The 26794-nt window shown below is 39.3% G+C and overlaps 2 protein-coding genes and 1 pseudogene across 2 annotated transcripts; all 3 read left to right on the forward strand.

Annotated features, from left to right (window-relative positions):
- The first annotated feature begins 5541 nt into the window (after positions 1 to 5541).
- On the forward strand, positions 5542 to 13497 carry LOC121886161 (annotated as a pseudogene).
- LOC121885753 (chemokine-like receptor 1) lies at positions 9012 to 12100 on the forward strand. Its single transcript, XM_042395479.1, has 2 exons — positions 9012 to 9072; positions 10968 to 12100. Exon 2 carries the CDS (start codon positions 10979 to 10981, stop codon positions 12083 to 12085), a length of 1107 nt encoding a protein of 368 aa, XP_042251413.1. The 5' UTR covers positions 9012 to 9072; positions 10968 to 10978; the 3' UTR covers positions 12086 to 12100.
- Positions 13498 to 20394: 6897 nt separating the features above from the next.
- On the forward strand, positions 20395 to 24898 carry LOC121885845 (chemokine-like receptor 1). The gene is made up of 2 exons (XM_042395622.1): positions 20395 to 20471; positions 22367 to 24898. Exon 2 carries the CDS (start codon positions 22378 to 22380, stop codon positions 23482 to 23484), a length of 1107 nt encoding a protein of 368 aa, XP_042251556.1. The 5' UTR covers positions 20395 to 20471; positions 22367 to 22377; the 3' UTR covers positions 23485 to 24898.
- Positions 24899 to 26794: the final 1896 nt, after the last annotated feature.

A 26794-nucleotide genomic window follows, 5' to 3' on the forward strand; every position in this document is an offset into this window, starting at 1 on the left:
CAGAGCACTGAGGGAGTGACATCACCAGGAGCAGTTGGAGAGGAGGATTTTAGAGTACGCTTCCTGTGAAATCTCCTCATAAATCCCATGACTTTGGCCAAATCTTACATTAAAAATCATACTTTTTTGTAGGAAATTTTGTTTGACACAAAGTTCATGCCCACATATTGCCTCCTCATTGTTTTACATTGTGAGGGTGATGTGGCAATGCAACTTTCGGGGGTTATGAAATCCAAACCGTTCCAGTTATTACAAAGTTTTTCACAACTTTTTTTCAGCAGTGTCATAAGTCATGTATTAAAGTTTAAAACCGATACCATTAACGCCCTCAAAGGAGATAGCGTTTGTTCAGGGTCCAAAATTGGGTCAAAGTCTTATTTTGAAATTGAGATTGAAGACTTCCTGTTGGATTTAGGTCAGGGGTGTCAGCATATGATTTGTAGGTCTTGATGAGATGAATAATTGAGTTTTGGTTTGATCTCTCTACGACATTCCTACGGGCTGTGGCAGCCATATTAGTTACCTTGGTGGCGCTCTAGAGCACATTTTGGCACTTTGGGATTAATATTTACATTTTATCAAATTTTTTACCAGACCTGATGTGCGTATTAAATTTGGTGAGTTTTTGAGCATGTTTAGGGTGTCAAATTAAGGTCTGATGTCCCGTAATAAGCCCTTTGGGCTCAGGCCCCAACAATAGGGTCCTCGCCCTTAGGCAAGGACTACTGTTTTACAGAAGTCCTCTGCCTTAAGGGTCCCTAATAAAAATAGTGAAGTAACCGTTTGGACTGTCACCAGAGTAACTTGCTACAACTTTGCATAGTCAAGTCAAATCTTTGTGAACACCATCTTCATAGACTATTTTTGAGAGCTGAATGCATTTTCAAGTGTGTGTTGAAATATATATACACAGATAGATACAGGGGGAAACAACATTTATACTTCCTCTTACCATTGCAGATCTCAAGACAATGATTGACATGACTGCTACACCTTCCAATCACACCAATACAACAGGTGTGGATACACCTTCCCATTAAGTTGAATGAGAAAGTACGTCCAAACTTTTGACTGGTACTGTATCAAATTCCTTTTTTATTTCTTTTATTGTCTTTATAAAAGGACTTAGATTCCCAAATTGAAATATTGGAACCTGTTGAAGTTTGATTAATGTCAGTTTTATGATTAGCAAGCTGATTAGGTCAAGCAAAGTGTACTAGATCTTAACTCCACTTACAGTATTAACATCTGGTTGAAGGGACTGATGGTAATATTATACAATAAGGTAGCAGCTTCATAGTTAACTTGGGTTAGGTGTCCATTATTCCTTAACCTCAAGACAATATAAAACCACAGAAAAATGGAATGGCCCATTTATTTTATGTATGGCTGTGGATATGAATATTGTGACATGTACCATGAACCATGAATGATTGTTATTGCAATACTTGCTCATCATTATTTTTACATTGTCAAAATATTATTTTTGACTTGACTTGGCTTGTTTTACTGTATTTATGGTGGATTCATTCAACGTATTTGACTGATAATAAAGTGCTGCCATTTCATGCATGCTCAAAACTTGCGTAACTGTCACCAGAGGCGTTGTGAAATTTCTGAAGTAGTCTTATTGAAAGAGGAATAGAAATATTTGCCAATCTAGACCTATGCAATACCTTCAATAGTATATAAACTCTAAAACTATGTTAGAAAAGATATATTCTAGCTTCAGATCAGTTTTGCTTGCAGGGATACAGAGACACCACAGTTTGTGTCCAGCTTCAAGTGGACATTGGCAAGAATGGAGTTGTCTTCTATTTTAAATAGTATAAAGGGTACAGTTAGGGTATAATGTAGTACTATAGTGTATCCACGTAGTTCATCTATCAGTTAAGACACTGTAGGGTTTAAAAATTTTGAAAAATTTTATCAATCACAATGAAACAAGTTTGTTTTATTACCACATGATTAGACTGGTGGAATTAATGCCAGTATAGATGGAATAGCTGTAACAATACATCACATACAACACTACTGCAAATATAAAGGACATAAGTGCAAAAGAAGAAACATACAGTAGCTTACACAGCTCTACATACCGTACAATACAATTAGACCAACTTTTGTGTGTTCATCAACTGTACGGCTTTGGGGAAGAAGCTCCGGTTAAGGCGTTCTGTCCTGTCTCCTTCTGATCTGCAGGGTTGCAGTCAACCAAAGAAAATCTTGGTCGTCTGAAATCGTACATAATCTTCATCTGATTGATTAGTCGCGGGTGGGTTGGGGGGGGGGGGGGGGGGGACTCACATTTCTCCCTTTTGCCTCTTCAGGTTAGGCTAACCTATTGTTGCTAACTTTGGAGCTAACCACATTCACTTTCCAGCACTTGGGGAAAAAAACAGACTTAACATTTTAGCATTCATTAACTGTTACACTTTAGTCTGTACTGTACATTTATTGCCAGACTGAGAACTTACCGTTAACCTTTTCCTCTGCTCCGCTCACATCCACCGTCACTTTCCCGCCACTCTTTCCCACTTGCTACGCAAACATACTAAGCACTGCCCTATTCTTCAACGGAGTTACGCTACCCATATTTAGCGTTATTTTTGGCATTAAAAAAATATCTTTTGGCCTGGTGGGGGTTCGTTGATATTATTACAGAAGAAACGCTGATTCAGTAAACACTCAGTAAATATCGAGTACAGTTAGACCCAGCAGTCTCCATTAGGCTGGGCGAGTTCAAAATTGAAAAAAACAACGGGGGTGTTTTTAATACACCCCCGTTGTTTTCACAGGTAATTTGTTAGTCTGTCCCTCCCGCCGCAGGAAATAATGGATTGATCCTGGAAGGCTACTGATGTAGCACTTTTCTTCTTATGAAAGTAACACGGAGATTATTCGACCAATGAGAATTTAGTCGGACGAGAGCATATCAACCAACTAATCAACCAGGAGACTACAGCCCTAGTGATCTGTACCTTCTGCCAGAAGGGAGATACTGAAACAGATGGTGAGCTGGGTGGAGAGGGTCATCTGTGATCTTGATAGCTTGTGAGATGGTATGCTGTGTGTATATGGAGTCCAGTGTGCGGAGTTACAACCTATCACCTATCTTTGATGCTCTGGTGATAATTCTATCCATTTTCTTTATGTGTTTAGATGTGTTTCTGTACTAGACAGTAATCGATAGTGACAGGATCCTCTGGATTATGGCTGTGTAAAAATTGGACCAGTAGACCTTTCCTGACCATACACACTGATTAATCAGGATTTTGACTGTATTGTAATTGACATAGCAGTTGTTTTACAACTCATAGTTGTTGTTTTTTTTTCATTTTTACCTCAGTATTCCATGAGTACAGTACAACTTTGATGCAATTTCACTGTTCATCAACTTCTTTACAAAGTTTTCAGCTGCCTTGACATCTACCTAGTATTGAGTACGATAAAATGTATGTAAAACCTGAGGCGGCAGATATAAAATGCAAATACCTCAAAAGGAAATGAAAAACAAACAGGCAAGACAAGAGGGGGTGGGGGGGGGGGGGGGGGGGGGGGGGGGGGGGGGGGGGGGGGACCCCATGTGTTTTGAAATTTTTGAGGAAATCTGATTGAAAGAGGAATCGGTACATATGCCAACCAAGGCCTGTGCAATACTTTCAGTAGTAATATTACATCTAAAAACATGTTACAAAAAATGTAATCCTGCTTCAGATCTGTTTTTGTTTGCAGGGACAGATTTACAGAGGCACCACAGTTTGTGTGCAGCTTCAAGTGGATAGCGGAAGAAAGGGAGTTGCCTTCCATTTCATAAAACTCTTTGGCAACCCTAAATTATTGTCAGATGCTGCTCGGACTTTCTTGCAACATAATGTATTATGTAACCTACATCCAAATGTTGATTAAAATGGTCAACACAAGAGCACCAACACAGTAAAAGTGTGAGGTAATGTAGTGCTATACTGTATCTACAGCACATATACATTATGTATCTCATCTATGAATGAAGACAATGTATGGTTTTAGAAAATGTGACAAAACTTATTTTAATCACAATGCATAAACAGCCAAAGTTTATGCAAAAGGGTTTATGGGCTTCTAAAGAAGAAGTGCATGCTGCTTGTGTCCCCGCCTCGATGACAAAACACATTTGTCCTCCACACATTAAGCTATATTAACCTTTCAGGGTTTGATCAGAGTTATTTCTGCTGCAGACACATCCTCACCTGACTGGAGAGCTCTGAGAAAGGTACCTTTGTGTCTGTACCTTTGTTATTCTCAGAGTTTCATATTTGTAGCATAACGTGAATCCACAAGGAAGAAATAAGACAATCAAAACATGAGATTTGGATAGAAAAAGAATACACCACTACATAAATAGTGAGCAGAACAGGGCCCAAAAGTGATGCCTGCGGCACACCCTTGGTAATAGGCAGCAATAGAGATTTGGGTGTGTCGGCCTTAATAAGAATACCAGTGAAATAACATAAAAATTGGTATGCTGTTGTTACGACCCAGCCTAGGAGAAACCCTGGCGCAACATGAAAAGTGTGAGACTCCCCTCTTCCCAACTCCCAAGAACCATCAGCCACAAGGAATTTGCAGCCCTTTAAGTTTTTTATTCAGAATGCCTTAAGCTTCAGGGTGGGCTAACAGCAAAATAACAAACAGAAGTAACTAAAGCTGAAGAGCTTAAACTTACCTACTCAAACAGAAGAAGAACAAAAAGACAAGCCACTAACCTAACTTCTAACCCAACAAAAACAGGAGAAAAATAGGATTAAACAAAATTGCTATCCACCCCTACGAAACCTGGGCTGGTATTTCACATGAGAAAAAAAACTACATACAACATCAGAACATGTTGGCTGGAAGTGGAGAGAGATGAGCCCCACAGAAGCTGGAAGGAGCTGGCCTTAAAACTGCAAGCCTGGAGGCTGGAACCAATCAGCTCCCTGGAACAACCCACAAACTCACACAGTCACAATCATTCAATTAGCCCCTGCACACCTGCATCCCAACACATACACACTTCAGCAGGAACCCTAGAGAGAGAGAGAGAGAGAGAGAGAGAGAGAGAGAGAGAGAGAGAGAGAGATCCACAACAAAGCACAAAATTAAAGCACATACAAAAGACACAGCAGAAAAATGCTTAAATGACCTCTGGGTCATAACACTGTTTGTATGTGGATTTTCACTGTAGATTGTTGATTATGTTGAACTAAGTTGAGACTTGGAAGGAAAGTTAAGAAACATTACTCACCTTTTCTCCAAACACTTCGTTGGTTAACATGAAAATAGGATTAATGAAATAATAATAATAAATAATGAAGTAACCATTTGGACTGTCGACAGAGGAACTCGCTACGACTTTGCATAGTTCAAGTCAAATCTTTGTGAAAAGCATCTTCATAGACTATTTTTGCGAGCTAAATGCATTTTCAATTGTGTGTTGAAATATGTATAGATAGATACATACAGGGGGAAATTACATTTATTCTTACTTTTACCATTGCAGATCTCAAGACAATAATGGACATGACTGCTACACCTTCCTATTGCACCAATACAACAGGTGTATGTAAAGAAAATGGCTCTTCTGATGGCACCTATGCTGATCTGACAAGGTCTCTCAACATCATGTCTGTCGTTATCTACTCCCTGGCTTTCATTCTGGGAGTGCTCGGAAATGGAATGGTTATCTGGGTGACTGGGTTCAAGATGAAGAAAACAGTGAACACAGTTTGGATCCTCAACCTTGCTGTTGCTGACTTCCTCTTCACAGCTTTCCTTCCTTTTGTGTGATATACATAGCTCTGGGTTTCCACTGGCCTTTCGGCAAGTTCATGTGCAAACTGGACAACACAGTAAGGTTTCTGAACATGTTTGTCAGCGTCTACATTCTGGTAGTGATCAGCGTGGACAGATATGTGTCTGTGGTTTGGCCTGTCTGGGCCCAGAACCACCAAAGTGTATGCAAGGCGTCTTGTGTGAGTCTGGGTGTTTGGGTACTGGGTCTGATACTCAGCCTTCCATCTTTCATTTTCAGGGACATTGGGCCATCATTTGATAATGAAAAAATCATCAACTGCTACGACAACTATGCCTTTTCTGTTGGCTGTGAAACACCATCTGAGAATCAGTTAGGATTGCTTCGTTTTAAGGCCATGACCATCATCCACTTCCTTCTGGGTTTTGTTGTCCCCTTCACTGTCATCGTCTCCTGTTATGCTGTGATAATCCATCATCTCAGGAGGAACCGCACCAGGGCCAGCCGCTCAAGTCGCCCCTTTAAGATCATCGCTGCCGTTATCACTGTTTTTTTCCTGTGCTGGGCTCCCTTTTACATCATGACTCTAATTGAGTTGTGGTATCACATTGATAATATGTCAAGTGTATTAGAACTTGTTATCACTATCGGGGTCCCTTTATCCACCAGCCTGGCCTATCTTAACAGTTGCCTGAATCCACTGCTATATGTCTTCATGGTCAAAGATTTCAAGGATAAAGTTCGCAAATTCATCCTGAATGTATTTGAGACTGCTTTCCGGGAGGAGGTTTCCCACTCGCACACTGACACAAAGTCAGTGGACACCAGTCAGAGACTTGACGAGTCAGTTCTTAATACTCAAGTATAAGGTTGTGACATGAAATACTGAAACTGCACATTAGAAAATAATTTTGACACAAATGTAAATGTATATACAATACCAGTCAAAAGTTTGGACACACCTTCCCATTCAGTTGAGTCCCAATATTTGACTGGTACTGTATCAAATTCCTTTTTTATTTCTTTTATTGTCTTTATAAAAGGACTTAGATTCCCAGATTGAAATATTGGAACCTGTTGAAGTTTGATTAATGTCAATTTTATGATTAGCAAGCTGATTAGGTCAAGCAAAGTGTACTAGATCTTAACTCCACTTACAGTATTAACAATCTGATTGAAGGGACTGATGGTAATATTGTACAATAAGGTAGCAGCTTCATAGGTAGCAGCTATGAAGGTAGCAGCTTCATAGCAATACTTGCTCATCATTATTTTTACATTGTCAAAATATTATTTTTGACTTGGCTTGTTTTACTGTATTTATGGTGGATTCATTCAACGTATTTGACTGATAATAAAGTGCTGCCATTTCGTGCATGCTCAAACCTTGTGTAACTGTCACCAGAGGAGTTGTGAAATTTCTTATTGAAAGAGGAATAGAAATATTTGCCAATCTAGACCTATGCAATACCTTCAATACTATATTAACTCTAAAACTATGTTAGAAAAGATATATTCTAGCTTCAGATCAGTTTTGCTTGCAGGGATACAGAGACACCACAGTTTGTGTCCAGCTTCAAGTGGACATTGGCAAGAATGGAGTTGTCTTCTATTTTTATAAAACTCTCTGGAAATATGTAACTTACATTCAGATGTTGATTCAAACAGTCAACACCAGAACACCACTGAAAACATGAGAGGTGCTACAAAGGGTGTAATGTAATATAAATAGTATAAAGGGTACAGTTAGGGTATAATGTAGTACTATAGTGTATCCACGTAGTTCATCTATCAGTTAAGACACTGTATGGTTTTTAAAAATTGTAAAAATCAAGTTTGTTTTATTACCACATGATTAGACTGGTGGAATTAATCTCAGTATAGATGGAATAGCTGTAAAAATACATAACATACAACACTACTGCAAACAGTAGCTTACACAGCTCCACGTACCGTACAATACAATTAGACCAACTTTTGTGTATTCATCAACTGTACGGCTTTGGGGAAGAAGCTCCGGTTAAGGCGTTCTGTCCTGTCTCCTTGTGATCTGTTCCTTCTGCCAGAAGGGAGATACTGAAACAGATGGTGAGCTGGGTGGAGAGGGTCATCCGTGATCTTGATAGCTTGTGAGATGGTATGCTGTGCGTATATGGAGTCCAGTGTGCGGAGTTACAACCTATCACCTATCTTTGATGCTCTGGTGATAATTCTATCCATTTTCTTTAATATGTGCTTATATGTGTTTCCGTACTAGACAGTAATCGATAGTGACAGGATCCTCTGGATTATGGCTGTGTAAAAATTGGACCAGTAGACCTTTCCTGACCATACACACTGATTAATCAGGATTTTGACTGTATTGTAATTGACCTAGCAGTTGTTTTACAACTCATAGTTGTTGTTTTTTTTCATTTTTACCTCAGTATTCCATGAGTACAGTACAACTTTGATGCAATTTCACTGTTCATCAACTTCTTTACAAAGTTTTCAGCTGCCTTGACATCTACCTAGTATTGAGTACGATAAAATGTATGTAAAACCTGAGACGGCAGATATAGAATGCAAATACCTCAAAAGGAAATGAAAAATAAACAGGCAAGACAAGAGGGGGTGGGGTGGGGGACCCCATGTGTTTTGAAATTTTTGAGGAAATCTGATTGAAAGAGCAATCGGTACATATGCCAACCAAGGCCTGTGCAATACTTTCAGTAGTAATATTACATCTAAAAACATGTTAGAAAAAATGTAATCCTGCTTCAGATCTGTTTTTGTTTGCAGGGACAGATTTACAGAGGCACCACAGTTTGTGTGCAGCTTCAAGTGGATAGCGGAAGAAAGGGAGTTGCCTTCCATTTCATAAAACTCTTTGGCAACCCTAAATGATTGTCAGATGCTGCTCGGACATTCTTGCAACATAATGTATTATGTAACCTACATCCAAATGTTGATTAAAATGGTCAACACAAGAGCACCAACACAGTAAAAGTGTGAGGTAATGTAGTGCTATACTGTATCTACAGCACATATACATTATGTATCTCATCTATGAATGAAGACAATGTCTGGTTTTAGAAAATGTGACAAAACTTATTTTAATCACAATGCATAAACAGCCAAAGTTTATGCAAAAGGGTTTATGGGCTTCTAAAGATAGAAGTGCATGCTGCTTGTGTCCCCGCCTCGATGACAAAACACATTTGTCCTCCACACATTAAGCTATATTAACCTGTCAGGATTTGATCAGAGTTATTTCTGCTGCAGACACATCCTCACCTGACTGGAGAGCTTTGAGAAAGGTACTGTACCTTTGTTATTCTCAGAGTTTCATATTTGTAGCATGATATGAATCCACAAGGTAGAAATAAGACCATAAAAATATCAGATTTTGGATGGATGAAGTATAAGAATGATTATGTTATAATTTATTTAATGTGTTTTCTTCAATAAGGTTGGCTGATGCTCTTTTGCAGTAACACACTGTTAAGAGTTTGGTAGAATAATAGAGGTATAATAACAAGGACGGACTGAGTCAATAAATGGACAGAAAACATGGTTCACATTCAGTGGAAGCAATCACCAGCAGACAGAGAACTCTTAATAAGAATGGTCTTAAAGTTATAGAGAGGTGAAATATTTTGATTTTTAGATGGCATTGCACATTTTTCCATGAGATCACTGCTTTACTACAGTAAAGGCGGTTTTTACTAAATCAGGTCTGGTTTGGGGCTCATGGAGCATCAAATAGTCACAGGAGCTGCAGCGCCACAACAGCGGAAATGAGATATAAAATGGAGTTTTGCCTACAAGGGCTTTGTAGAAATAAGTACTTGTGGTTACTATGTCTCTATGACAGGGAAGCCCAACCAATTTTATCATATTGTATGCAGTGGTGAGTGCTGTAATTATCACTAGAGATGAACCTGAGGGCCCCAGAGGCAGCAGCATGTGGATATATGACATCCCCAAAATCCATAACTGAGAGAAAAACCTCAATCCTCTTTTACTACCCAAAGGGAAGCTGCTGTTTCTGTACAAGTCAAGCTTCAGTCACAGTTTATCAATAAGGTACATGATAATGAATTGTAACAAACCCAGAGTGGAGTATGTACTGTATATTATAGTAATTACTGCATGTCTTTGGATCTGGAGAAAAGAATTAATTTTGTTTTTGCCAGTAGTGTTTGTGGGAATGTTTTCTACATGCTTAAATTTGTTTCATTAGTCATGACTAACATGCCAAAAAGTGTTTCGTAATTTCTAAAGAAATCTGATAAAGAGTAAAAAACAGGAAGCTGATAAAAAGAACATTTGCGATCATAGACCTGTGAAATGCCAGTAGTACTGTACTATATCTACAAAAGCACTGAAAGATCTTTTGCAGCAACAACCTGTTTAGAGTTTAGTGGAATAATAAAACAAGGAAGGAGTCAATAAAATGGACAGGAAATAGAAAAGGTTCAGGTTCAGAGGAAGCAATCACCAGCAGACAGAGAACTCTTAATAAGAATGGTGTTAAAGTTATAGAGAGGTAAAATATTTTGATTTTTAGATGGCATTGCACATTTTTCCACATTTTTTACTAAATCAGGTCTGGTTTGGGGCTCATGGAGCATCAGACAATCACTGGAGCTAATTAAGTATGGGCCAGAGCACTACAAATGGCAGGAATGAGAAAATGGCACTTTACCAAAAAGGACAATCTCATTTACATAAATAGTGAGCAGAACAGGCCCCAAAAGTGATGCCTGCGGACACCCTTGGTAATAGTCAGGAAGTGAGATTTGGGCATTCCTGCCTTAATAAAAATATTAATGAAATTAAATAAAAATTGGTATGCTGTTTGTAGGTGGATTTTCACTGTAGACTAATGATTATGTTGAACTAAGTTGAGACTTGCACAGAAAGTTGAGAATCATTCTTCACCTTTTCTTCAAACACTTTGTTGGAACAAGAAAATAGGTTTAATGAAATAATAATAATAAATAATGAAGTAACCATTTGGACTGTCAACAGAGGAATTTCCTACAACTTTGCATAGTTGAAGTCAAATCTTTGTGAAAAGCAGATTCATAGGCTATTTTTAAGAGCTAAATTCATTTTGAAGTGTGGGTTGAGATAGATAGATAAATAGCTAGTTACATAGATATAGATGAGGGGGAAATTACATTTATTCTTCCTTTTACTGTTGCAGGTCTCAAGACAATGATGGACATGACTGCTACACCTTCCATTGACACCAATGTATGTGAAGAAAATGGCTCTTTTAATAACACCTATGCTGGTCTGAAAAAGTCTCTCAACATCATGTCTGTCGTTATCTACTCCCTGGATTTCATTCTGGGAGTGCTCGGAAATGGAGTGGTTATCTGGGTGACTGGGTTCAAGATGAAGAAAAAAGTGAACACAGTTTGGATCCTCAACCTTGCCGTGGCTGACTTCCTCTTCACAGCTTTCCTTCCTTTTAATGTGATATACACAGCTTTCGGTTTCCACTGGCCTTTCGGCAAGTTCATGTGCAAACTGGACAACACAGTAAGGTTTCTGAACATGTTTGTCAGCGTCTACATTCTGGTAGTGATCAGCATGGACAGATATGTGTCTGTGGTGTGGCCTGTCTGGGCCCAGAACCACCGAAGTGTATGCAAGGCGTCCTGTGTGAGTCTGGGTGTTTGGGTACTGGGTCTGATACTCAGCCTTCCATCTTTCATTTTCAGGGACATTGTGCGATCATGTGATGGAAAAGAAATCATCATCATCTGCTACGACAACTATGCCTTTTCTGATGACTTCGATACACCATCTGTGAATCAGTTACGACTGCTTCGTTTTAAGGCCATGACCATCATCCACTTCCTTCTGGGTTTTGCTGTCCCCTTCACTGTCATTGTCTCCTGTTATGCTGTGATAATCCATCGTCTCAGGAGGAACCGCACCAGGGCCAGCCGCTCAAGTCGCCCCTTTAAGATCATCGCTGCCGTTATCACTGTTTTTTTCCTGTGCTGGGCTCCCTTTTACATCATGACTCTAATTGAGTTGTGGTATCACATTGGTAATATGTCAAGTGGAGTATTAGAACTTGTCGTCACTATCGGGGTCCCTTTAGCCACCAGCCTGGCCTATCTTAACAGTTGCCTGAATCCACTGCTATATGTCTTCATGGGCCAAGATTTCAAGGATAAAGTTCGCAAATCCATCCTGAATGTATTTGAGACTGCTTTCCGGGAGGAGGTTTCCCACTCGCACACTGACACAAAGTCAGTGGACACCAGTCGGAGACTTGACGAGTCAGTTCTTAATACTCAAGTATAAGGTTGTGACATGAATAAACAATTACTGAAACAATAATATTGACATAAGTGTAAATGTATATACAGTACTAGTCAAAAGTTTGGACATACTTCCTCATTCAACTGAATAGGAAGGTGTATCCAAACTTTTGACTGGTACTGTATCAAATTCCTTTTTTATTTCTTTTATTGTCTTTATAAAAGGACTTAGATTCCCAAATTGAAAAATTGGAACCTGTTGAAGTTTGATTAATGTCAATTTTATGATTAGCAAGCTGATTAGGTCAAGCAAAGTGTACTAGATCTTAACTCCACTTACAGTATTAACAATCTGGTTGAAGGGACTGATGGTAATATTGTACAATAAGGTAGCAGCTTCATAGTTAACTTGGGTTAGGTGTCCATTATTCCTTAACCTCAAGACAATATAAAACCACAGATAAATGGAATGGCCCATTTATTTTATGTATGGCTGTGGATATGAATATTGTGACATGTACCATGAACCATGAATGATTGTTATTGCAATACTTGCTCATCATTATTTTTACATTGTCAAAATATTATTTTCGACTTGGCTTGTGCCTGGAATCTCTTTCTCTAGTATTGTACACTGATATATATGGTGGATACAGATATTATAACCCACGCCACTCATCTAATGCAACACCTCATGACGATTTTTAAAGAATAAACTTCAAGTGTTTGTTGTAGTTATAGGGCCAAGGTTAAAGAGGAAATCGTGGTTGTGGTTTATCTTTCACCTTTAGTTCAGGGGCACTGTGCTCAAGCTTTCTTCCCTTTATCACCTCATGATAATTTACCATAACTACCGAGCTGTCAATCATAAGACATACTTTTTGTTGTTGATTGTTCTTTTTCATTTTATGTTAGACTTTCTTCATAATATTAATTGACCAGCAGAGGGAACTGTTTTACATTGCAGGTGCCTCTTAGATCATGGACATAGATGTAGATCAAGCACAGCAAGCATCAGACTTCTGAAGTGTTTTCCAGTCATCATCACTCATTTGTGATTATGTATAAATATGTTGGGCAGTTCTTTTATCTCAAAGTCGGTTATTATCAGTAGCTTTTATATCATGTGCTATCACTCTGATAAGCTCAGTTGGATAACATTCATGATGAATTTGTTCATTTTATTTGTAAAATAATTTAGACATCAAAGTAAATTTATAATAAATTTTTTCAAAATGAAAAACAAGATCCTTTAACAATATAATTTTAATGGTTTACACAAAGTATATTTGTAATCCTCTGTAACTGCATATCAGCTTTATGTTGTGTTTGAATTAAAGAGAGAAGTCAACTAGAACTGTGAGTGGATTGTGGAAACATTTTTGCTTAGGCAACACTGTGGAAGTGGATTCAATTAGATAGATAGATAGATAGATAGATAGATAGATAGATAGATAGATAGATAGATAGATGGATAGATAGATAGATAGATAGATAGATGGATAGATGGATAGATAGATAGATGGATAGATAGATAGATAGATAGATAGATAGATAGATGGATAGATGGATAGATAGATAGATACAGTTTGCTCAGTGTGCCTCTCCACCACAGATCTTAACGGGTCCAATCTCCTGCCCAGCACTTAGCCCGCTTTTTTGACCAGCTTGTCTAATTGCTTGGTGTTCTTGTCTGTAAGGCTGCCTCCCCAGCACACTGCAGAAAAAAAGACTGCACTGGCCACCACCGTGTGGTAGAACATGGTCATCATTTCCACACACACATCAAAGGACCTCAGTGTCCGCAGAAAGAACAGGTGGCTCTGCCCCTTCCTGTAGAGGGCATCGGTGTTAGAGGACCAGTCCAGCTTGTCATCCACAAGGACCCCTAGATATTTGTAGGTGTGCACCACTTCAATGTGATTTTCACTGGCTCCAGAGGGGGCTTAGACCTGCGGAAACTCACGATCATTTCCTTTGTTTTTGAGGTGTTCAGTTGAAGGCGGTTTTTTCGACTCCAGTCACTGAAGGCTGTTATTAGATCCCTGTATTCGCATTCCTGTCCATTCCTGATACACGCTACAATAGCAGTGTCATCCGAGTATTTCTGGATGTGGCAGGACTCAAAGTTGTATTTGAAGTCTGAGGTATACAATGTGAACAGGAATGGGGCCAGTACAGCCCCCTGTGGAGCCCCTGTGCTGCTCCTTACTGTCCCAGAAACACAGTTCCCCAACCTGACAAACTGTGGCCTCTCTGTCAGGTAATCAGTGATCCAGGAAACAAAGGAGGGATCAACTCCCATCTCTCTGAGCTTGTCTTTGAGTATGATGGGTTGGATGGAGTTGAATACACTTAAAAATCAAAGAACATGATTCTTACATAAGTGCCTGATTCCTCCACATGAGAGAGGGCATGGTGGAGCATGTAAAGGACAGCATCATCCACTCCAATGTGTTCTTTGTATGCAAAGTGCAGGGGATCTGGTTTGTCTTTGACCTCAAGCCTCAGTAGGCGTAGAAGCAGACGCTCCAGGGTTTTCATGATGTGCGACGTAAGGGCCACCGGTCTGTAGTCGTTTAGTTCAGCCGGACATTTTATTTTTGGTATCGGTACAATACAAGATGTTTTCCACAAAGCCGGGACCCGCCCCAACTGTAGACTCAGGTTGAAGATCTTCTGGAGAGGTTGACACAGTTGGGCAGCACAGTCTTTAAGTAGCCTTGGACACACACCATCTGGGCCAGCAGCCTTCCCAGAGCAAAGTCTCCCGAGCTCCAACTTCACCCCCATCTCAGTGACAACTGGAGTAGCTGCAGCAGTAGAGATGGACACATGTGTAGGAGGAGGAGAAGGAGGAGCTGTGGTGGAGAAACACACATGTGGAAGAGAAGAAGGAGCCACGGGTGAGATGCATCTATGTGGAGGAGAAGGAGCAGCAGTGGAAGCGGGTGTGGCCACAGTGTCAAATCTGTTGAACTGGTTAAGTTCATTGGCTCTGTCCACATCACCCACTATTGGCTGTCTTTTCTTTTTGTTGTAGCCAGAGATGGTGTTGATTCCTCTCCACAACTCCCGGATGTTGCTGTGTTGTAAATTTCTCTTCAACTCATGTTGCACCTGTTTGAGCTGTTCTTTGTCCCGTCTCTAAAAGCTTCATTTTTCTGGTTGAGGATTGCTTTTATGTCACTTGTGATCCAGGGTTTGTTATTGGGGAAACATCGTATATAAGAATGGTAATTTTATTAATTATTTAATCTATTTTGTTAAATAAGTTTGGCTGATGCTCTTTTGCAGTAATGCACTGTTAAAAGGTTGATAGAATAATAGAGGTATAATAACAAGGACAGACTGAGTCAATAAATGGACAGAAAACTGACAAGGTTTAGATTTAGTGGAAACAACAGGCAGGCAGAGAACCGTTAATAAGAACGGTTGTAGAGTTACAGAAAGGTAAAATATTTTTAGATGGCATTGCAGATTTTTCCATGAGATCGCTGCACTAACAGCAAAAGCAGTTTTTACCAGATCAGGTCTGGTTCGGGGCTCATGGAGCATCAAACAGTCACTGAAGCTGATTAAATATGGTCCACAGCGCCACAACAGCGGAAATGAGACATAAAATGAAGTTTTGCCTATGAGGATTTAGTAGAAATAAGTACTAGTGGTTACTATGTCTCTATGACAGGAAAGCCCAACCAATTTTAGTATATTGTATGCAGTGATGAGTGTTGTAATTATCACTAGAGATGAACCTGTGGTCCCCAGAGGCAGCAGAATGCGGATATATGACATCCCCAAAATCCATAAATGAGAGAAAAACCTCAATCCTCTTTTACTACCCAAAGGGAAGCTGCTATTTCTGTACAAGTCAAGCTTCTGGTCACAGTTTATCAATAAGGTACATGATATTGAATTGTAAATATATCATCAAGCCAGATGCCAAGATATTTGTATTCTGTGACCAGATCATCGCTGCCATTATCACTGCTTTTTTCCTGTGCTGGGCTCCCTATTACACCATGACTCTAATTGAGTTATGGTCTTACATTGATAATACGTCAAGTGGAGTAATAGAACTTGTTTTCACTATGGGGGTCCCTTTAGCCACCAGCCTGGCCTATCTTAAAAGTTGCCTGAATCCACTGCTGTATGTCTTCATGGGCCAAGATTTCAAGGATAAAGTCTGCAAATCCATCCTGAATGTATGTGAGACTGCTTTCCGGGAGGTTTCTCGTTTGCACACTGACACAAAGTCAGTGGACACCAGTCAGAGCCTTGACATGTCAGTTCTTAATACTCAAGTATGAGGCTGTAACATGAATAAACAAATGCTGAAACTGCACATTAAAAAATAATTCTGACACAAATGTAAATGTACACACAGTACTAGTCAAAAGATTGGACATACTTTCCTATTCAACCGAATAGGAACGTGTGTCCAAACTTTTGACTGATACTGTATCAAATTTCTTTTTTATTAGGGCCTGAGCCCCAAAGGGGCGAAGACCCTCTTGTAATTGTCCTGTTTGTTTCTTCTTTCTTCTTTATTATTCCGCCACTTAAACCCTAAATTTGACCCCCTAAACATGCTCAAAAACTCACCAAATTTGGCACGCACATCAGGTCTGGTGAAAAATTTGATAAAATGTAAAAATTTACCCCCAAAGTGCCAAAATGTGCTCGAGAGCGCCACCTATGTTACTAAAATGGCTGCCACAGCCTGTAGGAATGTCGTAGAGAGATCGAACCAAAACTCAATTATTTGTCTCATCAAGACCTACAAATCATATGCTGACATCCCTGACCTAAATCCAACAGGAAGTCCACAATAAGCCCATCAAAGTACCACCTTTCCCCAATTTTGGACCCAGAAGAAACGCTATCTCCTCCTTGGGCGTTAATGGTATCGGCTTCAAACTTTTATACATGACTTATGATACTGTGCTGAACAAAAGTTGTTTTGTAATAACTCGAACGGTTTGGATTTTATAAGCCCTGAAAGTTGTAGTGCACCTTACAATGTAAACCAATGGGAAGGCAATCTCTGGGCATGGACTTTGTGTCAAACTGATGCTTCTGACGTCTAAACTATTAGTCTGACCACTTTCAAACCTGTGTCAATGGATTCGCGACGAAATATCCTACAAACAGATGTGATTTTTAATATAAGATTTGGCCAAAGTCATGGGATTTATGAGGATATTTCACAAGAAGAGGCCTCTAAAATCCTGCTCTCCAACTGAGAAGGAGAAGGAGGGAAGAAAGGGGGGGGGGGGGGTGGGTAAAGTCAGACCTGTCAGCCCAGGTCTGACAACATCTACATGCTTGTGACAGAAACCATTGGACTGTGCCACGCCCCGAACAGTAAAGGATAGAAAACACATGTAAATTCAAGATTTGTAGGTCAAAGTCTCGTGACTCATTTAAAGTTCAAATGAAGTTTGTATCTAAAACTATGTGGAAGCAGTAAATGTTCAAAAAAGTGTGTGTTTGCTCACACTCTCCATTCAAATATATGAGTATTTTTCTGTGTCCAGCTGCAGTTACTTATTGTCTCTACACACCTGACAGTACACATGTCAATCAAACTTTGACCAGGTCATGTGGGTTAAAAGTCTTTATTTTCCTTAAAATAGATTTGATGAAAATTAGGAAGTTAATTTCTTTTACAAACAAACTCATCAAAAGATTTCAATTTATTTATTGAAATTAAAGTGAATGGGCCCAAAACTTGCATAATTTTGATGACACAGGTGTGAGCAAGACAGATATGTCTCACCCTGCAGAAAATTGTCATCCTCACACCGTTGAGATTTGATGTTTCGCCATGACACAGGAAATTGCTATAACTTTATTGTACATGCTCCAGTCTGCACCAAACTTTACATGTTTGTAAAGTCAGACCTGGCAGCCCAGGTCTGGAGACATCTACATGCCCGTGACAGAAGCCCTTGGACTGCACCACGCCCTGACGTGCGCAAAGGTGCGAAGGCCTGTTCAACGCTGCTTGCAGCTTTCATTTCTTTTATTGTCTTTATAAAAGGACTTAGATTCCCAAATTGGAATATTGGAACCTGTTGAAGTTTGATTAATGTCAGTTTTATGATTAGCAAGCTGATTAGGTCAAGCAAAGTGTTCTAGATCTTAACTCCACTTACAGTATTAACAATCTGATTGAAGGGACTGATGGTAATATTGTACAATAAGGTAGCAGCTTCATTGTTAACTTGGGTTAGGTGTCCATTATTCCTTAACCTCAAGTCAATATAAAACCACAGATAAATGGAATGGCCCATTTATTTTATGTATGGCTGTGGATATGAATATTGTGACATGTACCATGAATCATGAATAATTGTTATTGCAATACTTGCTCATCATTATTTTTACATTGTCAAAATATTATTTTTGACTTGACTTGGCATGTTTTACTGTATTTATGGTGGATTCATTCAACGTATTTAACTGATAATAAAGTGCTGCCATTTCGTGCAGGGTCAAAACTTGTGTAACTGCCACCAGAGGAGTTGTGAAATTTCTGAAGTAGTCTTATTGAAAGAGGAATAGAAATATTTGCCAATCTAGACCTATGCAATACCTTCAATACTATATTAACTCTAAAACTATGTTAGAAAAGATATATTCTAGCTTCAGATCAGTTTTGCTTGCAGGGATACAGAGACACCACAGTTTGTGTCCAGCTTCAAGTGGACATTGGCAAGAATGGAGTTGTCTTCTATTTTTATAAAACTCTCTGGAAATATGTAACTTACATTCAGATGTTGATTCAAACAGTCAACACCAGAACACCACTGAAAACATGAGAGGTGCTACAAAGGGTGTAATGTAATATAAATAGTATAAAGGGTACAGTTAGGGTATAATGTAGTACTATAGTGTATCCACGTAGTTCATCTATCAGTTAAGACACTGTATGGTTTTTAAAAATTGTAAAAATCAAGTTTGTTTTATTACCACATGATTAGACTGGTGGAATTAATCTCAGTATAGATGGAATAGCTGTAAAAATACATAACATACAACACTACTGCAAACAGTAGCTTACACAGCTCCACGTACCGTACAATACAATTAGACCAACTTTTGTGTATTCATCAACTGTACGGCTTTGGGGAAGAAGCTCCGGTTAAGGCGTTCTGTCCTGTCTCCTTGTGATCTGTTCCTTCTGCCAGAAGGGAGATACTGAAACAGATGGTGAGCTGGGTGGAGAGGGTCATCCGTGATCTTGATAGCTTGTGAGATGGTATGCTGTGCGTATATGGAGTCCAGTGTGCGGAGTTACAACCTATCACCTATCTTTGATGCTCTGGTGATAATTCTATCCATTTTCTTTAATATGTGCTTATATGTGTTTCCGTACTAGACAGTAATCGATAGTGACAGGATCCTCTGGATTATGGCTGTGTAAAAATTGGACCAGTAGACCTTTCCTGACCATACACACTGATTAATCAGGATTTTGACTGTATTGTAATTGACCTAGCAGTTGTTTTACAACTCATAGTTGTTGTTTTTTTTCATTTTTACCTCAGTATTCCATGAGTACAGTACAACTTTGATGCAATTTCACTGTTCATCAACTTCTTTACAAAGTTTTCAGCTGCCTTGACATCTACCTAGTATTGAGTACGATAAAATGTATGTAAAACCTGAGACGGCAGATATAGAATGCAAATACCTCAAAAGGAAATGAAAAATAAACAGGCAAGACAAGAGGGGGTGGGGTGGGGGACCCCATGTGTTTTGAAATTTTTGAGGAAATCTGATTGAAAGAGCAATCGGTACATATGCCAACCAAGGCCTGTGCAATACTTTCAGTAGTAATATTACATCTAAAAACATGTTAGAAAAAATGTAATCCTGCTTCAGATCTGTTTTTGTTTGCAGGGACAGATTTACAGAGGCACCAGAGTTTGTGTGCAGCTTCAAGTGGATAGCGGAAGAAAGGGAGTTGCCTTCCATTTCATAAAACTCTTTGGCAACCCTAAATGATTGTCAGATGCTGCTCGGACTTTCTTGCAACATAATGTATTATGTAACCTACATCCAAATGTTGATTAAAATGGTCAACACAAGAGCACCAACACAGTAAAAGTGTGAGGTAATGTAGTGCTATACTGTATCTACAGCACATATACATTATGTATCTCATCTATGAATGAAGACAATGTCTGGTTTTAGAAAATGTGACAAAACTCATTTTAATCACAATGCATAAACAGCCAAAGTTTATGCAAAAGGGTTTATGGGCTTCTAAAGATAGAAGTGCATGCTGCTTGTGTCCCCGCCTCGATGACAAAACACATTTGTCCTCCACACATTAAGCTATATTAACCTGTCAGGGTTTGATCAGAGTTATTTCTGCTGCAGACACATCCTCACCTGACTGGAGAGCTTTGAGAAAGGTACTGTACCTTTGTTATTCTCAGAGTTTCATATTTGTAGCATGATATGAATCCACAAGGTAGAAATAAGACCATAAAAATATCAGATTTTGGATGGATGAAGTATAAGAATGATTATGTTATAATTTATTTAATGTGTTTTGTTCAATAAGGTTGGCTGATGCTCTTTTGCAGTAACACACTGTTAAGAGTTTGGTAGAATAATAGAGGTATAATAACAAGGACGGACTGAGTCAATAAATGGACAGAAAACATGGTTCACATTCAGTGGAAGCAATCACCAGCAGACAGAGAACTCTTAATAAGAATGGTCTTAAAGTTATAGAGAGGTGAAATATTTAGATTTTTAGATGGCATTGCACATTTTTCCATGAGATCACTGCTTTACTACAGTAAAGGCGGTTTTTACTAAATCAGGTCTGGTTTGGGGCTCATGGAGCATCAAGTAGTCACAGGAGCTGCAGCACCACAACAGCGGAAATGAGATATAAAATGGAGTTTTGCCTACAAGGGCTTTGTAGAAATAAGTACTTGTGGTTACTATGTCTCTATGACAGGGAAGCCCAACCAATTTTATCATATTGTATGCAGTGGTGAGTGCTGTAATTATCACTAGAGATGAACCTGAGGGCCCCAGAGGCAGCAGCATGTGGATATATGACATCCCCAAAATCCATAACTGAGAGAAAAACCTCAATCCTCTTTTACTACCCAAAGGGAAGCTGCTGTTTCTGTACAAGTCAAGCTTCAGTCACAGTTTATCAATAAGGTACATGATAATGAATTGTAACAAACCCAGAGTGGAGTATGTACTGTATATTATAGTAATTACTGCATGTCTTTGGATCTGGAGAAAAGAATTAATTTTGTTTTTGCCAGTAGTGTTTGTGGGAATGTTTTCTACATGCTTAAATTTGTTTCATTAGTCATGACTAACATGCCAAAAAGTGTTTCGTAATTTCTAAAGAAATCTGATAAAGAGTAAAAAACAGGAAGCTGATAAAAAGAACATTTGCGATCATAGACCTGTGAAATGCCAGTAGTACTGTACTATATCTACAAAAGCACTGAAAGATCTTTTGCAGCAACAACCTGTTTAGAGTTTAGTGGAATAATAAAACAAGGAAGGAGTCAATAAAATGGACAGGAAATAGAAAAGGTTCAGGTTCAGAGGAAGCAATCACCAGCAGACAGAGAACTCTTAATAAGAATGGTGTTAAAGTTATAGAGAGGTAAAATATTTTGATTTTTAGATGGCATTGCACATTTTTCCACATTTTTTACTAAATCAGGTCTGGTTTGGGGCTCATGGAGCATCAGACAATCACTGGAGCTAATTAAGTATGGGCCAGAGCACTACAAATGGCAGGAATGAGAAAATGGCACTTTACCAACAAGGACAATCTCATTTACATAAATAGTGAGCAGAACAGGCCCCAAAAGTGATGCCTGCGGACACCCTTGGTAATAGTCAGGAAGTGAGATTTGGGCATTCCTGCCTTAATAAAAATATTAATGAAATTAAATAAAAATTGGTATGCTGTTTGTAGGTGGATTTTCACTGTAGACTAATGATTATGTTGAACTAAGTTGAGACTTGCACAGAAAGTTGAGAATCATTCTTCACCTTTTCTTCAAACACTTTGTTGGAACAAGAAAATAGGTTTAATGAAATAATAATAATAAATAATGAAGTAACCATTTGGACTGTCAACAGAGGAATTTCCTACAACTTTGCATAGTTGAAGTCAAATCTTTGTGAAAAGCAGATTCATAGGCTATTTTTAAGAGCTAAATTCATTTTGAAGTGTGGGTTGAGATAGATAGATAAATAGCTAGTTACATAGATATAGATGAGGGGGAAATTACATTTATTCTTCCTTTTACTGTTGCAGGTCTCAAGACAATGATGGACATGACTGCTACACCTTCCATTGACACCAATGTATGTGAAGAAAATGGCTCTTTTAATAACACCTATGCTGGTCTGAAAAAGTCTCTAAACATCATGTCTGTCGTTATCTACTCCCTGGATTTCATTCTGGGAGTGCTCGGAAATGGAGTGGTTATCTGGGTGACTGGGTTCAAGATGAAGAAAAAAGTGAACACAGTTTGGATCCTCAACCTTGCCGTGGCTGACTTCCTCTTCACAGCTTTCCTTCCTTTTAATGTGATATACACAGCTTTCGGTTTCCACTGGCCTTTCGGCAAGTTCATGTGCAAACTGGACAACACAGTAAGGTTTCTGAACATGTTTGTCAGCGTCTACATTCTGGTAGTGATCAGCATGGACAGATATGTGTCTGTGGTGTGGCCTGTCTGGGCCCAGAACCACCGAAGTGTATGCAAGGCGTCCTGTGTGAGTCTGGGTGTTTGGGTACTGGGTCTGATACTCAGCCTTCCATCTTTCATTTTCAGGGACATTGTGCGATCATGTGATGGAAAAGAAATCATCATCATCTGCTACGACAACTATGCCTTTTCTGATGACTTCGATACACCATCTGTGAATCAGTTACGACTGCTTCGTTTTAAGGCCATGACCATCATCCACTTCCTTCTGGGTTTTGCTGTCCCCTTCACTGTCATTGTCTCCTGTTATGCTGTGATAATCCATCGTCTCAGGAGGAACCGCACCAGGGCCAGCCGCTCAAGTCGCCCCTTTAAGATCATCGCTGCCGTTATCACTGTTTTTTTCCTGTGCTGGGCTCCCTTTTACATCATGACTCTAATTGAGTTGTGGTATCACATTGGTAATATGTCAAGTGGAGTATTAGAACTTGTCGTCACTATCGGGGTCCCTTTAGCCACCAGCCTGGCCTATCTTAACAGTTGCCTGAATCCACTGCTATATGTCTTCATGGGCCAAGATTTCAAGGATAAAGTTCGCAAATCCATCCTGAATGTATTTGAGACTGCTTTCCGGGAGGAGGTTTCCCACTCGCACACTGACACAAAGTCAGTGGACACCAGTCGGAGACTTGACGAGTCAGTTCTTAATACTCAAGTATAAGGTTGTGACATGAATAAACAATTACTGAAACAATAATATTGACATAAGTGTAAATTTATATACAGTACTAGTCAAAAGTTTGGACATACTTCCTCATTCAACTGAATAGGAAGGTGTATCCAAACTTTTGACTGGTACTGTATCAAATTCCTTTTTTATTTCTTTTATTGTCTTTATAAAAGGACTTAGATTCCCAAATTGAAAAATTGGAACCTGTTGAAGTTTGATTAATGTCAATTTTATGATTAGCAAGCTGATTAGGTCAAGCAAAGTGTACTAGATCTTAACTCCACTTACAGTATTAACAATCTGGTTGAAGGGACTGATGGTAATATTGTACAATAAGGTAGCAGCTTCATAGTTAACTTGGGTTAGGTGTCCATTATTCCTTAACCTCAAGACAATATAAAACCACAGATAAATGGAATGGCCCATTTATTTTATGTATGGCTGTGGATATGAATATTGTGACATGTACCATGAACCATGAATGATTGTTATTGCAATACTTGCTCATCATTATTTTTACATTGTCAAAATATTATTTTCGACTTGGCTTGTGCCTGGAATCTCTTTCTCTAGTATTGTACACTGATATATATGGTGGATACAGATATTATAACCCACGCCACTCATCTAATGCAACACCTCATGACGATTTTTAAAGAATAAACTTCAAGTGTTTGTTGTAGTTATAGGGCCAAGGTTAAAGAGGAAATCGTGGTTGTGGTTTATCTTTCACCTTTAGTTCAGGGGCACTGTGCTCAAGCTTTCTTCCCTTTATCACCTCATGATAATTTACCATAACTACCGAGCTGTCAATCATAAGACATACTTTTTGTTGTTGATTGTTCTTTTTCATTTTATGTTAGACTTTCTTCATAATATTAATTGACCAGCAGAGGGAACTGTTTTACATTGCAGGTGCCTCTTAGATCATGGACATAGATGTAGATCAAGCACAGCAAGCATCAGACTTCTGAAGTGTTTTCCAGTCATCATCACTCATTTGTGATTATGTATAAATATGTTGGGCAGTTCTTTTATCTCAAAGTCGGTTATTATCAGTAGCTTTTATATCATGTGCTATCACTCTGATAAGCTCAGTTGGATAACATTCATGATGAATTTGTTCATTTTATTTGTAAAATAATTTAGACATCAAAGTAAATTTATAATAATTTTTTTCAAAATGAAAAACAAGATCCTTTAACAATATAATTTTAATGGTTTACACAAAGTATATTTGTAATCCTCTGTAACTGCATATCAGCTTTATGTTGTGTTTGAATTAAAGAGAGAAGTCAACTAGAACTGTGAGTGGATTGTGGAAACATTTTTGCTTAGGCAACACTGTGGAAGTGGATTCAATTAGATAGATAGATAGATAGATAGATAGATAGATAGATAGATAGATAGATAGATAGATGGATAGATGGATAGATAGATAGATAGATAGATAGATGGATAGATGGATAGATAGATAGATGGATAGATAGATAGATAGATAGATAGATAGATAGATAGATGGATAGATGGATAGATAGATAGATACAGTTTGCTCAGTGTGCCTCTCCACCACAGATCTTAACGGGTCCAATCTCCTGCCCAGCACTTAGCCCGCTTTTTTGACCAGCTTGTCTAATTGCTTGGTGTTCTTGTCTGTAAGGCTGCCTCCCCAGCACACTGCAGAAAAAAAGACTGCACTGGCCACCACCGTGTGGTAGAACATGGTCATCATTTCCACACACACATCAAAGGACCTCAGTGTCCGCAGAAAGAACAGGCGGCTCTGCCCCTTCCTGTAGAGGGCATCGGTGTTAGAGGACCAGTCCAGCTTGTCATCCACAAGGACCCCTAGATATTTGTAGGTGTGCACCACTTCAATGTGATTTTCACTGGCTCCAGAGGGGGCTTAGACCTGCGGAAATTCATGATCATTTCCTTTGTTTTTGAGGTGTTCAGTTGAAGGCGGTTTTTTCGACTCCAGTCACTGAAGGCTGTTATTAGATCCCTGTATTCGCATTCCTGTCCATTCCTGATACACGCTACAATAGCAGTGTCATCCGAGTATTTCTGGATGTGGCAGGACTCAAAGTTGTATTTGAAGTCTGAGGTATACAATGTGAACAGGAATGGGGCCAGTACAGCCCCCTGTGGAGCCCCTGTGCTGCTCCTTACTGTCCCAGAAACACAGTTCCCCAACCTGACAAACTGTGGCCTCTCTGTCAGGTAATCAGTGATCCAGGAAACAAAGGAGGGATCAACTCCCATCTCTCTGAGCTTGTCTTTGAGTATGATGGGTTGGATGGAGTTGAATACACTTAAAAATCAAAGAACATGATTCTTACATAAGTGCCTGATTCCTCCACATGAGAGAGGGCATGGTGGAGCATGTAAAGGACAGCATCATCCACTCCAATGTGTTCTTTGTATGCAAAGTGCAGGGGATCTGGTTTGTCTTTGACCACAAGCCTCAGTAGGCGTAGAAGCAGACGCTCCAGGGTTTTCATGATGTGCGACGTAAGGGCCACCGGTCTGTAGTCGTTTAGTTCAGCCGGACATTTTATTTTTGGTATCGGTACAATACAAGATGTTTTCCACAAAGCCGGGACCCGCCCCAACTGTAGACTCAGGTTGAAGATCTTCTGGAGAGGTTGACACAGTTGGGCAGCACAGTCTTTAAGTAGCCTTGGACACACACCATCTGGGCCAGCAGCCTTCCCAGAGCAAAGTCTCCCGAGCTCCAACTTCACCCCCATCTCAGTGACAACTGGAGTAGCTGCAGCAGTAGAGATGGACACATGTGTAGGAGGAGGAGAAGGAGGAGCTGTGGTGGAGAAACACACATGTGGAGGAGAAGAAGGAGCTGCAGGTGAGATGCATCTATGTGGAGGAGAAGGAGCAGCAGTGGAAGTGGGTGTGGCCACAGTGTCAAATCTGTTGAACTGGTTAAGTTCATTGGCTCTGTCCACATCACCCACTATTGGCTGTCTTTTCTTTTTGTTGTAGCCAGAGATGGTGTTGATTCCTCTCCACAACTCCCGGATGTTGCTGTGTTGTAAATTTCTCTTCAACTCATGTTGCACCTGTTTGAGCTGTTCTTTGTCCCGTCTCTAAAAGCTTCATTTTTCTGGTTGAGGATTGCTTTTATGTCACTTGTGATCCAGGGTTTGTTATTGGGGAAACATCGTATATAAGAATGGTAATTTTATTAATTATTTAATCTATTTTGTTAAATAAGTTTGGCTGATGCTCTTTTGCAGTAATGCACTGTTAAAAGGTTGATAGAATAATAGAGGTATAATAA

The sequence above is a fragment of the Thunnus maccoyii genome, chromosome 19 (genome assembly GCF_910596095.1).
Source record: "Thunnus maccoyii chromosome 19, fThuMac1.1, whole genome shotgun sequence".
In the NCBI taxonomy this organism is placed as follows: Eukaryota; Metazoa; Chordata; class Actinopteri; order Scombriformes; family Scombridae; genus Thunnus; species Thunnus maccoyii.